This window comes from Dermacentor silvarum, chromosome 1 (assembly GCF_013339745.2).
Source record: "Dermacentor silvarum isolate Dsil-2018 chromosome 1, BIME_Dsil_1.4, whole genome shotgun sequence".
Lineage (NCBI taxonomy): Eukaryota > Metazoa > Arthropoda > Arachnida > Ixodida > Ixodidae > Dermacentor > Dermacentor silvarum.
In genome coordinates, this window is record NC_051154.1 from 8,437,622 (window position 1) to 8,453,839 (window position 16,218).

The 16,218-nt window shown below is 45.4% G+C and overlaps 1 protein-coding gene across 1 annotated transcript in view; it reads right to left on the reverse strand.

Annotated features, from left to right (window-relative positions):
• Positions 1-15,423, reverse strand: part of LOC125942680 (centrosomal protein of 83 kDa-like) — a 41,515-nt gene extending 26,092 nt beyond the window's left edge. The window contains exons 1-4 of the mRNA XM_049660940.1: positions 15,267-15,423; positions 13,766-13,923; positions 10,737-10,976; positions 8,958-9,067 (exon numbers count right to left, since the gene is read on the reverse strand). Of these exons, the coding sequence (XP_049516897.1) occupies positions 8,958-9,067; positions 10,737-10,976; positions 13,766-13,923; positions 15,267-15,423 (665 nt within the window). The remainder of the gene's footprint in view (positions 1-8,957; positions 9,068-10,736; positions 10,977-13,765; positions 13,924-15,266) is intronic.
• Positions 15,424-16,218: the final 795 nt, after the last annotated feature.

Consider the following 16,218-nt stretch of genomic DNA (forward strand, 5'->3'; position numbering starts at 1 on the left):
GAATTGCTTCTCATGTCCTTATTTATAGCAAAGCAGCCGACCCCACCCGATGTGTTAATAAGCAGGCCCGGTATTCTCAAGTTCTTACGCTGTTTGTAAGAGCAGATTCCAGTCAATAGTGATTCAGGAAGGCGAATGGCAAATAGCATACGTACACAAAACCCTTGCGGTGCCTGTAACATCGTGATATTTTGCCGCCAAATTTATTTTCCTGCGATGAAAGAAATATCTGCACAGGTCCCCAAATAGCCCATAACTGCACGCTGTATATACATGGTGCCCCAGCTATCATGCATCGTGTTTTTAAAAAAAGACGGGCCATTCTACGCGGTGATAACCAAGCGCATATCGTTCACAGTCGAGTAGAGTAGCCGCGACTAACTTTTTTGTTGATACCATTCAATTTAATATGAACTTACAATTAGTTAAGGTTTAAATTACTGCTCTTAATGGCGTGCTGTCAACGAAAAATTCGCCCAAAATTGCAAGAATCCTAAAACTGCCATGTTTTTAGCCATGTACTTTTTGCCCGTTTATTTTTTCCGGTTGATCAGAAAAGCCCGCGAAAAAAGAGAATGAAAAAAAAAAATACTAGGGGACTAACCATCCAGCCGCGTCTAAAGTCGGGCTTTCATTATCAGCCACGGGAAAAAAGACGAAAAAAAAAAATCGCGCTTTTGCGCACTGTGGTACGAGCTGCCGGCGTAGATTTTTCCAGAAAAAAATATTACTTGAAACATGTTTTGCAGAGTTACCGCCGCAATCAATTTCATTGCTAGAGATGACAAGCATTCTGAGTCAATTGCAAAATTTTCTTTTCTTTACACTTTATGAAGTTTGAAGCTAGTCTATATGTTACATATATGGCCGCGCTGCAGGTAAATCAGGACGTCTGCAGCCGCTTGTGGAGAAACCGGCATCGCAAGCAGCATAGTGCAGGCGATGTGGTTCTTAGTCGACGCTACAGGGGCCCTCATTAATGCTTCACCGCGGTTGGCAACAGTCACCGCTGGGTCTTCCGTGAGCGGCCATACCTAAGTTGAATGAATTAACATTAAATTGATTAGGGCTAATCAGGATTAATTCAGGGTAATGAAGGTGAATTAAGCCTAATTAAGAATAACTACGACGCCATTAATCAAGCCTAACTATTAATACTTAAGACTAAGAAAGGGTAAGGAAGCCTAATGGAGAATAATTACGAAAGAATTACTTAAGCGCAATAACGAATAATTTAGGCTAAATAATAATAGTGCGGGTAGTTACAATTAATTTAGGTTGGCTTAATTAGCCTAGTCAAGAGTAATTGAGGTTGAAGTAATTATACTTATTCAATATAATTATGAGAGAACTTAGGGTTATAATAAGCGTAATTTTGATTAACTATAAATTGAATAATGCTAATCGGGAAGAATTGAGGGTAATGGAGATGACCTAAATCTAATTAAGGTTAATTACGATTATAATACTTAAGCCAAATCAAATTTCATACGGGTAATGAAGATTATTTCATGTTACATGAACTAATTCTAATTTAGATTAATTACAAGTTACATTAATTTTGCCCAATAAGAATTAGTCAAACTAATTAGGTTCACCGATTAGGTCATTGCAACAGGCCATTGCAATACTTGCCGCACACCTCGACACAGTCAGCCGCTGTGCGCGTAATTCGGCCACTCAATCAATCATTCGTTGCATGAGTGCAAGATGCGCGACTGGAAATAAAGCTTGCGCATTATCAATCCCACAAGGGAGTTTCTGCAGTAATTTTGATCACGGTGCCTTTTCTAACTTGCTTACCTACACGTTATGTGCAGGTTTATCGCTTCTGCCTAAATTTTCCCATTGAGCAGCATCGCAAATGAGCTGTCAGGTGTTCAGTCAAGTAGTAAACAACGGTATCCTCTTAAGATGATTGATTCCGAATTTCTTAAACTCTCCACTGTCGAGTTATCTGAAGATGTGAGACCAAACCAGTCCGTTCAATCGCTTTTTAAAATTAAGCATCTATGCTTTCAAATACGTCAGCTAAAATGGGTGCTATAAATGTTCATGTGCGCTTTGACGGGGATCAGCATTATGCATTTCATCCAGACGGGGTCGTTTTACCGAGCTTTTCGTAGACTATTCATATTGCGAAAGAAATAATTTGCAACAACAGCACAACGAACTGAAATGTGCACCACATTATATAGTAAGTATTTGCAGAAATTTTATTTGTGCAAAGTTTATTTGCAGCGTATTGCAACTTTGGTTTCATTTAACTTTGTGTCAATAGTTATAATAATTTTCACAAGTAGACGCAACTTGCAACAAATTCGCAACTTGCACTTGCTCGTAACTTACAAATTCGGCTAGCTCTTCCACTGGCGCGCCATTCATGCATTTTGTGCGACCACGTAGGCGATCAGGCAGTCTCGCGTAGCCGAAATAATAAGCTGGGTAGCCCCGAACATTCCCGCCTCGAATCCCCTTCGTTCTCGCGCCATGATTCGTTTGCGGCAGCAGCGTATATGTCGCGTGTGCCGTTCTTCTCACTTTCGTTTGGTGACTGCGGCAGTCTAGCTCATTCACGCTTCGAATTGAACGGACTGCTGGGCTCGGCAAATTTTGCCATTTCATGGTTGCATTTGCTCGAGCACGCCGCTTTGCGCATAATTTTCTTTCGCCCGTTCGACCCACTTATTGTGGGTGCCTGTCAGGAAGCCAAATCTCACGGGCTGAAAATAACCAAATTTTTAGGATCTCGTATTTTATTGTTCGTTCGTACGCGGTCGGTTGCAGGTCTTCGTTTCTGTACAGCGGCTTCTTTCGCCGCTTTAAAGATTGCTAATGCTCAGCTAGCACGCTGCGCTTGAAATATACTTGTAACATTGCCTTGCATGCCGGCATGGCAGTTCTCGTACCCCATACACGGCGTTTTTTTTTTTTTTTTTTTTCGTCAACGGCATTTTTACAAATCACTCGTGCCATGTAGCCCAATTCTACTTCTTGAGCTGGATCACACTAAGAGGCGTACATTAAATGCGCGAGAAAAATACAATACTTGACAAGATCATATTATTTTAATAAGTACCTTTTAAAACTAACTACATAATTGCACATATTGCAATTTAAGAACTGAAGGCGCTAACCTTGAGTGCCATATGCACTTGGAATGAGTTCTGAGGATGATACCAATTTCGAGTTAAACGTTCCCAATGTTTGCGACGAAATACATTGGTGGTCCAGTAGTTTTTCAACTTGAGTATATAAGAAATGCGTTTCATTGAAAACGAGCGGAAAAACAGGGCATTTTTTTTTGCCGCAAGTTTGGCTGCACCTATCTCAAAACTGGTGGTAGTTTCAAAATATATTCCTGGTGTATGTGTCCTGTCAAATCACTCGCTTCAGTCCGCGTATTGCAATATGTGCGCTAGAATGAATAGTTTAAAAATTTATTACGAATTTTGTTACATTTCATTAATTATGCATTTTCATTTTCCGTCTAAGTATAACTTAAGCGAACCATCTGCTAGCCGCCTGGTTAGCTCAGATGGTACAGCGGCTGCCCCGCAAAGGCGGTGGTCCCGGGTTCGAGTCCCAGACTAGGACGAATTTTTCTTGAACTGTGAGCCTTTTCTTTCGAGGAAACCGTATGGGTTTCCTTTGTAGCAATTGCTACGATTGGGTGGATGTCTCATTTTCCATTTAAGTCTCCATCCTTGGGTAATCCAGCGGAATGAGTGGAATAGTGCTATATGACATGCGCCAGTTTTAAATATACTGTTAACGTTACCATAAAACATCCGCTAGTTTTATCTGCATGCTTGCCACGCAGCAGAACCAGCTTTTATTTCAACGACACCGCGTGAGGGGCATGCGTAACGCACCCCATCGTGGCTGCATTGAGCTGGTTGGATGCATTTCTCATTTAAGATACAGGATTTCTTTAGATGAGGCTTTTTGGGCATATAGTTATTGGGCCATTCTACTTCTGCTGACAAAAATATCCGTCATGCAAGGAGATTCAATACATGCACTTATTTAGATTGCAATAGACCGTGCGTCGTGAGCGGAATGCTTGTAGTCAACATTGTCACAGATATCAAGACTTCAAGAATTGTGAACAAGGCAGAATGACTTTTGACAATAAGAGTCTCTGTGTGCTTCGAACGTAGGCTCGACACCAATTTTCAGAATTTGCGTGCGGGTCTAATTTAAACCTTGAGATTTTTATGAATAATGCCAGAAGCTGCGCTTATTCCAATGAACAAAGCGTTATTTACGAATCATTTGTAGCAGGGTCCCTGATTCACATAATTCATGATATCGAATCGTATTGTGCTTTAAAGGAATGATTAACCAACCAATTTTTTTTCTGCCCCAATCTTGTAACATCACACGAACTTGCACTATGACGCCAGAATATGAAACGCTAAGAGCGGGACGTGTGGCTTTCGGTAGGAGCTGCATCGTCTAACCGTCGCCGCTATAACCTGCGAGACATGCCCAGACATCTTATGAAGGAACATTTTCTTAATTTTGCAGAAGTGCACACATACGCACGTACGGCGCGCCGTGGTTGCTTAGTGGCTAGGCTGCTGCGCTAGTAAGCGGGATCGAATTCCGGCCGTGGGGGCCGCATTTTGATGGGGGCGAAATGCAGCAACACCTGAGCATTGGGTGCACGTTAACGAACCACATGGTGTTCGAAATTAATCCGGAGTCCCCTACTACGGCGTGCGTCCTAATCAGATACTGGTTTTGGCACGTAAAACCCCACAACTTAATTTTTTTTAGCACTCGCTTTTGTAAGGCCCTTCCTTCTGTCCGTGTTGGTTTCGGTGGCAATATCGCCAGGCCAGCTACACCTGGCTTTTGCTTCATCGGCTACTGTTTACTTTATCAGCGCTTCGTGGGTTTGCCGTCGGAGTGGTACTATTGCAATTTCCTATAACCTTCTTTACTGGATGGGAACGGAAAATGCAATTTTAAGGTTGTTACAGACATTTAGCATAGCGCTATACTATATACCGCTGCCGTGACGGCGCCATTCTGGTTGGCGCATGCTCTCCAGTTGCACGCATGGCATGGCATATGGCTTATACTTCCTCTCACAGGCTGGTTGCAGCACTGTGAAAGCTACACGAATTCTTAGCCAGTAGGACAGCCGAATGCGCGAAAAATGTTTTGACACTGTGCCATGTCTGTGTAGCACGCCGCGTGGGGAGGTGGTGCAGAGCATGCATGGCATGCAGGGGCGTGGTAGAGAGGAAAGGCGACGCGAAAAGCTGGTTTGGACCTTTCCTTCGCGTTGCTACAATGCCCTCTGGCACTCCATGGGCGTCAACACAATACCCCCTTGACTGCTGTAATTATCCATGACTCCCCTCAAAAGCATTTCAGAAACTCCAACACTTCCCCTTCTACTAACGTGCAACAACCCTGAGGGAAGGTACATAGAATGGTCGAGAGGAAGTAGGGAGAGAAGGCAGAGAATCATGGAGGAAGGACCAAACTATGATGGAGCGTCACGTGACCATCTTGAAGCCTAGTCATAAAAAATTTAGAGGAATGGGATGATGGGAAATAGGCCCTCACGTGGTAGGCAAGCGGAAGATTCAGTCGGCTCGGTTTGGTTGCGCCTGCTGTGGGGGTTTCGAAATATGCGCACATAGTAGGCGTGGCAAAAGTACGTCGAGGTTTAGTGAAGGAATTCAAGTGTGTGAAGCAGTCGAGTCTGTGTTATGTCAGTCAGGTAACGCACAAAATCACCACGCGGCTCGCAGTTTAAGCAGTAGACAGGCGCCAAGGCTGTAGCGAACGAAGGCGTCAGGTAATTAACCGGCATTGTGCCCAACAACCCGGGCGGACCACCTCAAGGATGACTGGTCGCGTTTCGGGGCGATTTCATGGAAGAGGAAACATTTCGCCCTGCAAACGTGTTAATGCAACCAAGCCGCCCTTCCGACGACGATTCATCGCATTTGGGGGCAACTTCTGGGAAACAATGATGTCTTCCGTCCCCGCAAACATGTGCAGGCGATCAAGCGATCCAGGGTCCGTAGCGACTGCTTTCCCGTGTGAAAAAAAAAAAAAAAAAAATTCGTCCCATTTTGTGCCCAACGGTCGACTGGCGAGCCGGGGACCCCGACCATACTTAAGGCCGTGTCGGCCCATTGTTATGGCAGATGGTTGCGCCGTCGACACTGTCGTTCTGCTCAATGCCTCCTGCGTCTCAACAGACCGGCGAGAACTCAATAGGCGCGTCTCAACAGCGTAACGACGTCGCACCACATAATCTTACAAAATAGTGCCCGTAAATCTCAAGGAAAGGCGACGACTTCGGTGTGTAGAGTGCAGTTAGGCTAAGGCAAGGTATTTATTTCACAACGAAAGACGCCCAGTTTTACTAAGCATAATAATCATCATCATCAGCCTATATTTATGTCCACTGCTGGACGAAGGCCTCTCCCTGCGATCTCCAATTACCCCTGTCTTGCGCTAGCGTGTTTACTAAGCAAACACGCGACAAATAACTATCCCGCGAAACATCTCGTCTCATCTTATATAGGTGCAAGACAGAGGAACACGAATTAGCAAGAAAATACGCACCGCAGTTTAAGGTACACAAGAGCTAGCTGATTTGACGAAACAATAGACTACGCTCGGGTATTCTCTGGAAGGGTTTCGAGGTGAGAGCACTGACTAACTGCGGTGGTAAGCGCAAGTGATGCTTTGAAAATTATGTCATCATAGGTCCGGCTCCCCAGTCTTTCACCACGTTTCAAGGCAACGCATTTGAAGCGAAGAACGACGCCCGCGGTAACAGAAACCCACGCATTATACTTCCTATATATGTGCCTCCATGCCTTTTACGGCAGGCGCTACTAATCGTTACCACGTGCCAAACAATCACGAATGGTCAGGTAACCATGTGGGCCTATTCCTACCCAAAGGCACCACTCACAAGGCCCCGGAGAGCGGGAGGCGTGGCTTCAGAGGAAGTTGGCTTGCCGAGGCTAGCAGAATCACGTGACGCTCTCTCCTAGTTGTTTTTCCTTCCTCCATGCAGAGAATGGGTAGAACCGACATTTTGGCACTCTTCTCTCGCGGCCCACGTACACGAGGGGAGGGCGGGAGAGGGAAAAGGCCACGTAAGAAGGCAAGGAAACGCTAGACACGACAGCGGTTGCGGACAATTAAACTCGATAAACTTAATTTCAAGGCACGGTACGTTTCTGTTATTTCTGAAAAATACTTAAGCACCGCGCAAACTTGTAAAGCAGACAACTCACGCAAGGTGTGCAGAAGCAAAGCCGCATTGAAGCACCGTAGTATCTAGGCGGCATTACGCAAGCGGCCGCACGTCCAATCAACGCTTCTGTGCCCGCGGCGGTAGCTTTGTGGCTATGGCGTTGCTCGAGGTCGCGATCCCAACCGCGGCAGCGCCATTCCGAAGGGGGCGAAATGAAAAAAAAAAACGCTCGTGTGCTTATGTGCCCGTTAAAGACCCCCGGAAGTCAAAATTAATCCGGACTCCGCCACTACGGCGTGCCTCATAATTCGATTGTGGCTGTCGCACGTACAGCCCCACAATCCAATTAATGTTTAACACTTGTGCCACGATGCGATGTTCCTTGTGAGGCAATGACAATGCTTACCTTCTCGGAGGTTATGAACAATTGCGCACAACAAGGCCTCAAGCAAACACGTCTCGCTGTGTGTTCCCTTTACTACGCAGACAAACCGAAGTAGAGCACTCAAGGTAATGTTCAACATCAACTTACTACTTTCGTATTCTACTAAGCGCTGAAGAAATTAAACATTCACCGTCAACGTTCCAACTAATTAAAGTCAATCAAAGCAAACAGCCCAGAAAGCTTCGCTTTCTGGGCTGGGATCTGCGTGGGATCTGCATACTTGCGTGGGATCTGCATACTTTTTGCACATTTCTTTGAGGCTTTGCGGGGCTCAAAAAGTGAGGATCGTTGAGGCAATGCCCGGTCTGCCCCACGTGAAAGGATATGGCGTGAATATGATGTGAAAAGAAACATCGCCAGATTAATCACGGGGCTCGTTTATGACATCCAACTGAACTGCAGCCGATGCCACGAGGCGCGGGCATTGCCTCAACGATCGCCTCCGGGAGCATGCCAATAATGTTCAATAGAAGCATGGCCGTAATCTGGTTTTGCACTTCCGGTCATGTTGGTGCAGGCTGAACTTTGAGGAAGTCGCCGTCATCAAGAGGATCAGCGAACACACGAGGTCACCAAGGTTTTCGCGATTGTCAAGCGCGGACCTTCATGCGTCATCCATTCAATTACTTGACCAGAAAATCGCGTATATATATATATATATATATATATATATATATATATACTGTTACGGGGACATGTCAAAATGGGTTTATCACAATATTTACAAGTAATAGAGAGTGGCGCCACAACACCGGCCGAGATACAGCTCGCCCCCTTTCTCGTCTGCTATGCCACTTCTATTTCGTCCGTAGGACAGGTGCATGGCTCATAACAATATAATTGAACCTCCCCCCGCGGACTCAGAATCCTGTAGTCACTGATGTTACGATCATTTTTTGGTCTGTGTCTTGTTTCTTCCTTTTTTTTTTTTCTGTCTAAATCGTTTGCAATAATATTAGTTGGAAGTAAGCGGTCGTGTCGTCCGTTTCCTTATTATTCTGCCCTGTTTACCGTATTATATATATATATATATATATATATATATATATATATATATATATATATATATGTCGTCGAGCCAACAACCATCTTTGGGCGGCATTATTGGCGAATTTAGACACTCGGATTCCTAGCCCTACATTACCAAGATGTCGCAGCCCTAACAGTGTAAACAACTTCATGTATAGCGCTCAACAATGCGTGCACTTATTTTAGAAAAAAAAACATATTGATGAAGCACTGTGCGTTTTCCTTCGCGAGCCAGCTTACTTGATCTTGGATTCCCACGCCGCATTCATTTCTACGAGCGCTCGTTCCAGCAGCCTTCTTGAATCACTTAGCGCGGCTTCTTTCTCTTGCAGAGCTTCCGTGAGTTCCCACTGCAACAAAGACAGCCGTGAAGGGGTTCCGCTAGTATGGCGCACAAGCGCACACAAACCTAATTGATATTTATTTCAAACACAAATAATACAAATTTGTCCATTTACAGAAGGAGCTCAGTCATACGTTAAGAGCAGAACGGCTGCCCACAGGTGACCGAAGATGGCACGGTAACCCAGGAATTGGGTGACTACCTGAGGAAGTGAGGTCGGCAAAATGCAGGAACATTTTCAAAAATATAGGTCACGTAGATGAAGAATCTCTGCAGATATTTCCCAACTCATTGTATGTTTGCTTCATCATACTCCACGACTGCGCAATGCCTCCATGTTTTCTGGTAACTGTACTGAAGGGAACGCCTTTTGTATTTGATAAGAATCGTATATAAAAGTTGGATATATTCCATACTCTTCACTGATAACATGTATATGAATCACTGTTGAATATGTCTTTCTAAATCCAGGCTGAGGTATCTGGTTGCTTGAATTGTGTGACAGGACGACACGGCATGAATGGGAGAAGTTTTGTGACCATGCGTTCTGTCTTGAGCGCTGAAAAAGTGGCGCCACAGCAGAGCCAGGCTGTTCTCTGGGTTGACTGAAGTTAAACCGTGTTGGTCTGATTTTATCGCCTCAGTGAATATTTTGTAGGATGCTGAAAGCAGGCCGATGGGCCTAAAATTCTCGAAGGCTTCCTAGCTATTGGCTAATAATATTGTGGCATTCGTCCATGTTTTTGCTACATTTGAAGACATGAGACATTGCGTAACAACCTTGTGAAAGCAACCATGTGAAAGGTGAAAGCAGCCTCGTGCTTTGGCAGACGAAATATGTCCGTGAATTTTGAAGAACTGGCCATAAATAAATGCGTTTATATGGAAAGCGAAACTGTAAAGCAACGTGTGACAATGACGTTGATTACTTGGATTTGGTCTCTCATTGCATAGTAGTGTGCTTAAATTAAGTTTATACTTTTATCACCTCTTGCGACATTTGTAATTAACACACGTTTGGTGCCTATTGAGCAATGCATTAAACTCGCGCATCATGAAGAGCACGAGTATTGCCACAATGAGTAGATTGTTCAATTGCGAGCACAAGTTTAGAGGCTATGCGAAGCTCAACTTTTTTCTAGAAGAGAGCCGCAACGTGGAATAAATTCACTGCATTGAAAACACGCACTTGGCCTTTTGTATTCAGCCTTGCATGCGAAGAAAATTTTCGCGGTCTCCTAATATTTGCTCACCAGTGTACATGGTGTGTCCACGTCATGTTTATTGTGGGCCTAGTTCAGCTGGCAAGGCTCAGTTCAGCTTCAATGAACCAGAACAGGAGCCGCAGTCAGACGAGCTTCTATTCCTGCTCTTCTTTTTAACGCGATAGCGTTAAGGGCCCCGTGTCGCAGAAAATCCGGCGTCGGCGTTAAGCATCGGCGACTGGCGGAAATAATCATGCCGAACCACATCATCCCGAACCATCCCGACCGGGCACAATTGCACAATTGCAGCAACGCTGGATACACAAGATGGCTGCTCAAACCAGCCGCGCGCTCTCCTAGCTAAATCGTCTTCGTTGTTCATGGACACACCATGCCCCACTGCTCCGTAACAATATGATGTGAAGAGGACAAACAGTATATTTGAGAACACCACCATAGGTATTGTCTTACCTTCACTTTCTTCATGCCTTCTCGGAGAGAGCTTAATTCTTGCTCCTTCTTGCTCAAAGCTTGCACCTTCTGGTCCACCTCGTTGTTGAGAAGGCATATTCTATCTTTCGCTTCTGATAAGGACTCTTTGAGCTGTGCCTGTATCAGCTTGAGACACTTGGACTCATCCTTGAAAGTTTTCAGTCTCCTCTCCAGTTGTTCCACTTTTTGCTGCTTGGCTAATAACTCTCTCTGTGTGTCCTGCGGCTCGAAAAAGGAAAAACAAAATTGCCTCAATGTATCGTAACTTCCCTTCTTCAAGTCACTGGCGGCGCCAAGTATTAAACTTTGAAGCCAAATGTGAAAATTATGTTTGACCACCTGGAGTTATTTAAAGCGATATACGAACGTTTTTGCCTTTCCAACTCCATCATAATATGGCCGCACGCTCAGCAAGCCACAACCGTGAATCCCCTGGTGGTCGAAATGAAGCCCTGTGCCTCAGTACTGCACACCAACGTTTCGGCACGTGAAACATCACAATTAAAATTTTAACGTTAACGAACGCCAGGTGGTTGAAATTGATCCGGAGCAATATTGACAATGCGGTGTGCCTCATAACATATCGTCGCTTCGGCTGGTAAAGCCCCCAATTTCAATTTATAGTAAAATACTTTGTGGTATGGCCTGAAAGCGGCCCTAAGGGTGCCAGCTATGTGCCAACTATGAAGGTGGTCGAGTGAAATTGCTTGAGGTCGGCGCTTCGTGCTTTGATCCTCTCTGGGCGCTTTCTGGCTCACTCACCGTTGTCGCTTGCTTATCGCTCCCTGTGTTAGCTCTGCTCTATCGCATGATTTGCCAGCAAGAGCGTTGTGCCCGCGCATATCAGCGCGCAGTGTTGCCAGTTTAGTGGCTTGCGCTTTTCTGCAATGCCTAGCGGGAAAAGTTCTTTTCTGGCAGGCGGCGTTTTTTTTTTCTTTATTTTTTTGCAGTTTTCATGTGACGTTGACTTTTTTTTTTTTTTTGCGGTACGAAAACTGATTTTTTTTTCTACAATAATTCCTGCTTCACGTACGCGGCACAAAGATGTAGCTTATCCGTGGTCTTTTGTAAGTAAGAGGGGCGTGTTTTGGGCCAGCTGGGAATTTGATTAAATCAAATTTTAGAAACACAATTTCCATTGTGATAACAACGCTTAGACTCCCAGGGCTGGTCTTCGAAAAAACGACAAATACTGCTTCAGTTACACGAGCACGCTGTTCGCAAGGCCTATGGGGTCAGCGATGACACCGACCCTACACCCAGGCATCCCAGCGTGGGTATACCAAACGATTTGGGCGAGTTGGAACAGTTCAGTCATGGTGGCGGTCAACACGCACAGCGCCAAACCTATAGGGACAAAACAACAACAACAAGATCGCAACGAGGACACAGCGCCGTCTTCCAAGAAAATTTTGTTGGACAACCGTAGGCTTTATTTACGATGAAAATGGGTCCAAAGAAGAAAAAAAAGGAAGAAAGAAAAAAAAAAAAAGCTGACACAGCTTTGAAACAGTGACACACGGGCACACGTGCGGGAAGGAATCCAAACGGTGACTGACGTCTCCCACTCCCAGACACACCGTGGACGTTTATTGTCGTTCCTTGTTTTGCGCAGTGGGCTGACCGCTATATGACTGAGTATACCAAGGTGAGAGAGCATTTTTCTGTAGTTTCAATCACTACACGGTAGTTTAACTTGTTTGCCAGCCAATGATTGCAGTTCACTGAGGCATCGGTTTTTCTCTTTGTTTTTTCTTCTTCTTTTTTTTGTTCTATTTTTTCAGTTGGGTTTCCGAAGACGTTTCCGCACTTAAGACTTAAGAAATCCCTTTGCTTTCACTCATTCCTTTCGTTCTTTTAATTATGTATTTACTACCCCCCCCCCCCCCCCGTTTTTCTTTCGTTTCTTTTTCTTTTTTTTTTTTTCACGGAGCACCATTTTTCTCCCGCTACTTTTATTCGCTCTGTCAGACACGATAGTTCACTGACCCCCAGCGGAGCCAATACCACCCCCTCCCCCCCGCATTCCCCGTCGTGCAGGCCCCTTCCACGAAAAGAGGAACCTACAATGACCCGTCAACCTGCTAACACACGCCGCTGCCTCAAACTCCTCCACCGAAGTGCATTATCTTTCTTTTCAATTCTACACCCTCGCCGCTAACACACTCTCGCTCGGTGCCTCACCCATCCGCCGTACCTTCTCTCCCCTTTAGAAGAACCCTACCTATATATACTGTGCCGAGGAGAGCATGTGTCGCCTTGAAGAAGACAAGTCCACTTGTCGAAACGCTGGCTCCTGCTCTCACCTTGTTCTTGTGTTGCTCATCGTCTTGAATTTCCATCTCCCGCATTCCCCGTGTTCTCCTTGTATTGGTCCAGTATTGCTCGTTCTGGTTTGCCAAATACATGCACAGACGCCATCGCTCTAAGAGTCTGTGTCGAACACGAAACCTTGCAGTAATTTCTCAGCGCTGTTTTCGCTCGATAGCGCTGGGCCCAACTCCGCAACGCCCATCGCTGCACGGACGTGGGCTCGAATCCCAGTGGCTGGGGACAAAGCTCGATTTTTGTTCGCCTTGTGGTGGAGCTGGGTGGCCTGACGACAATAAAAACGGGCTGATGACGACAGCGGTCACCGTAACGGAATGGACGGACGAACACGAAGGCAAATTGAGTTTCTAGCATTGAACTGCTGTCACAGTAAGTAAAAATCCAGAACTGCGGTGTTATCAGAGAGTATATATTGCCTCCGCATTAGGAAAGATATATATTTGCAGCCGTAAGCTAGACAGATATTTTTCAATCTGTTTTTGAGGTGGAACATAGCGTTCCCCTTGAGCGCACAGTTCAACGAAGCTGACTTGGTAAAAGCGAAAGGATAATGTTGGGAGGCTATTAGACAACCAGAGTGCGCTGAATTGAGTCTGTTGCTTAGAGGCAGTGAAAAACACAGCCAGTTGACACGGACTGTCCGTATACGTGTCACCTGCATGGCACTTGAAACGCACTGCCTGCTGCTTGGCGAGCGCAGCCTCGGAGTGGGCCAGTCTCTCGCGCTGAGCGTCGCACTGGACACGCAGCGGCCCCAGCTTGAGTGCCTCCGCCTCCAGCTGCTCGATGCGGCACTGCTGTTCAGTGGCCGTGGCCTCCAGCGAGGCGATCCGGTCTGCAAGAAACGTTTCGCTTGGATGCGCGCCACTGGTGCAATGGTTCTCTAATTTTGATTCTTATGCCACACATCCTGCGTAACTTCCATGCTCAATATGACCGGCTCGTACAGAGACGTTGCCGGAAAGCGTTTCATACCTAGTCACCTAAAAAGAAAAATTAATATCGCAGATCACGGAGGACAAGGTGATATAATACAGCACAAAAACTGACGGGTTAGGGCGCCGGCTGTTCCGTCTTCTTGCACGTCTATTGTCTTTTCATTACGAGAATACGTCTCAACTAAAATGAACTAGCTTTGCAGTCCATTTTAACCCTGTCATGACGGCACATGAAAAGACAGTTAAATTTTTTTTATATCTGAATGTGCAAAACACATCGAGAGTAAGCATAATGAACAAAAAGAGAAAGTATTTTGTGGAAAATCCCCCCCCCCCCCCTTAGTAATAGGGGGGAAACACCAGGCAGAAACCTTGAAGTGAGCTTTACTCCAAGCCACCAATGGCTTCGTTTGGAATTTTTACAGACCGCTCTCGTCATACGAGAACCTGCGGTTCTCATATTAATGGTTGTGCCAATAGGCAACCTGCATAAGCAGCATGTAGGCTGATGATGATGATGACGATGATAAGCAGCAATGCAATGGACTTGCTGTTTGCTCAATAAACATGTCATCGAATGTATTAGTTCATAATGATTAATTGTATAAATAAAATGACGCATAATAAACATACTCGTTAAATTATTTGTCAACATACAATTCTGAACTAAAATTATAAGGCGCCATTTACTGACATATAAGGCAAAAAAAAAAGTCTCTTTGCTTGAGCTCCTTAAACTTGACTGTATTATGCTTTGTGGTTTCTTTTAATGAACCACGCCGTGTAAGAAAAGACGCGACGGCTGGTTAGCCTTGCGTGGCAGCACGTAGGTTTCACAGCGGTGCTCAAAAATAATTTGCGGTGTCCAGGTGCAAGGATGCACTAACTAGATTGCTTCTCAAAACGGCAACAAAATAACTTTCGACGTTTAATTAAGCCCAATTAAATCACTTGCACTTTGAGGTATCTGGGAAACCACATTACGCGGTTATGGTGGCCGCTGGCGGAGTCTCCGATGTCGGCGGCCAATGCCGTCACCTGGGTCACGTATGTGACCCGGCAACAGTGTGCGGGTGGTTGGTACATACTTCGCCTAGGTCCGTCTTCCATTAAAATCACTTAGCGGTTATGTGTCCGACCGATTTTGTGACCTCCTCTTTCGCTGTAGTAAACATATGTTGCCACAGCAAGGCCGTTCAGCAACGAAGGAAATGGTCTGCGCGTTGTAGAGAGTACATGCCTGATTTGGCCATAGCGTCCTGCTTATGGAGTGCGCAGGACGCCTTGAGCTGGTTCGACGCCGCTTCACTCTGCTTCAGTCGACCTGTGAGCCGCAGCAGCTCCTGTTGGCTACCAGACGCCTGCGAAGAGCGAACCTTCTCTTGCAACGGCGCCATTACATTTTGCCCGAGGTGCGCAAGTACGGATTTTGTTAAGTTTGTTGCGCATGTAAAATAACAGCAGTAAAGCATATCAATGTTTTGGCGTGGTATTGCACTGACATAATGACTCATTTTCATCAATTCCAATTTATTTAAATAATTTGAGTACACATGCTGCAACGTCCGAAGCAGAAGGCGGGCAGTGATCAAGGAATTCATGCTTAGGCGGCCGCATTTCGATGGGGGCGAAAATGCAAAAACACCCGTGTACTTATATTTAGGGGCACGTTAAAGAACACCAGGTGGTCTAAATTATTCCAGAGTCACCCACTACAGCGTGCCTCATAATAAGATCATGGTTTTGGCACGTAAAACCCCATAATTTAATTAGTTTAGGACGGAATCCTAGGACTATACTTATTTAATACCAGTAGCACCTCATCGGCATCACAGTGGGAGGGGGGGGGGGGGGGTTGTACTTCTATATAGACAACTTGAGGTACAATATCAAAAGAGAACACACCAATGAATCCGCAAAAAAAAAAAACGCGCAACGTTATCTAAAAAAGAACGGTGTGGCTAACAACAACAAAACAATTAGACGCCGCCGTAGGGAAACTAAACCGGCTGCGCGAGCGCAGCATTTTTCTTTTTTTTTTTATTGATGCGTGGGTAGTACTTGTACCGGAAGTGAAAAAGGTAAGAGCTTCCGCTCCCCCCCCCCCCCCCCCCCCCCCGTATTGTCCAGACGGTCCCTTCCGCCTGTCATAAGTAGAGTTTAATCAGGAGATGGAAACTGTAGTGGCGGAT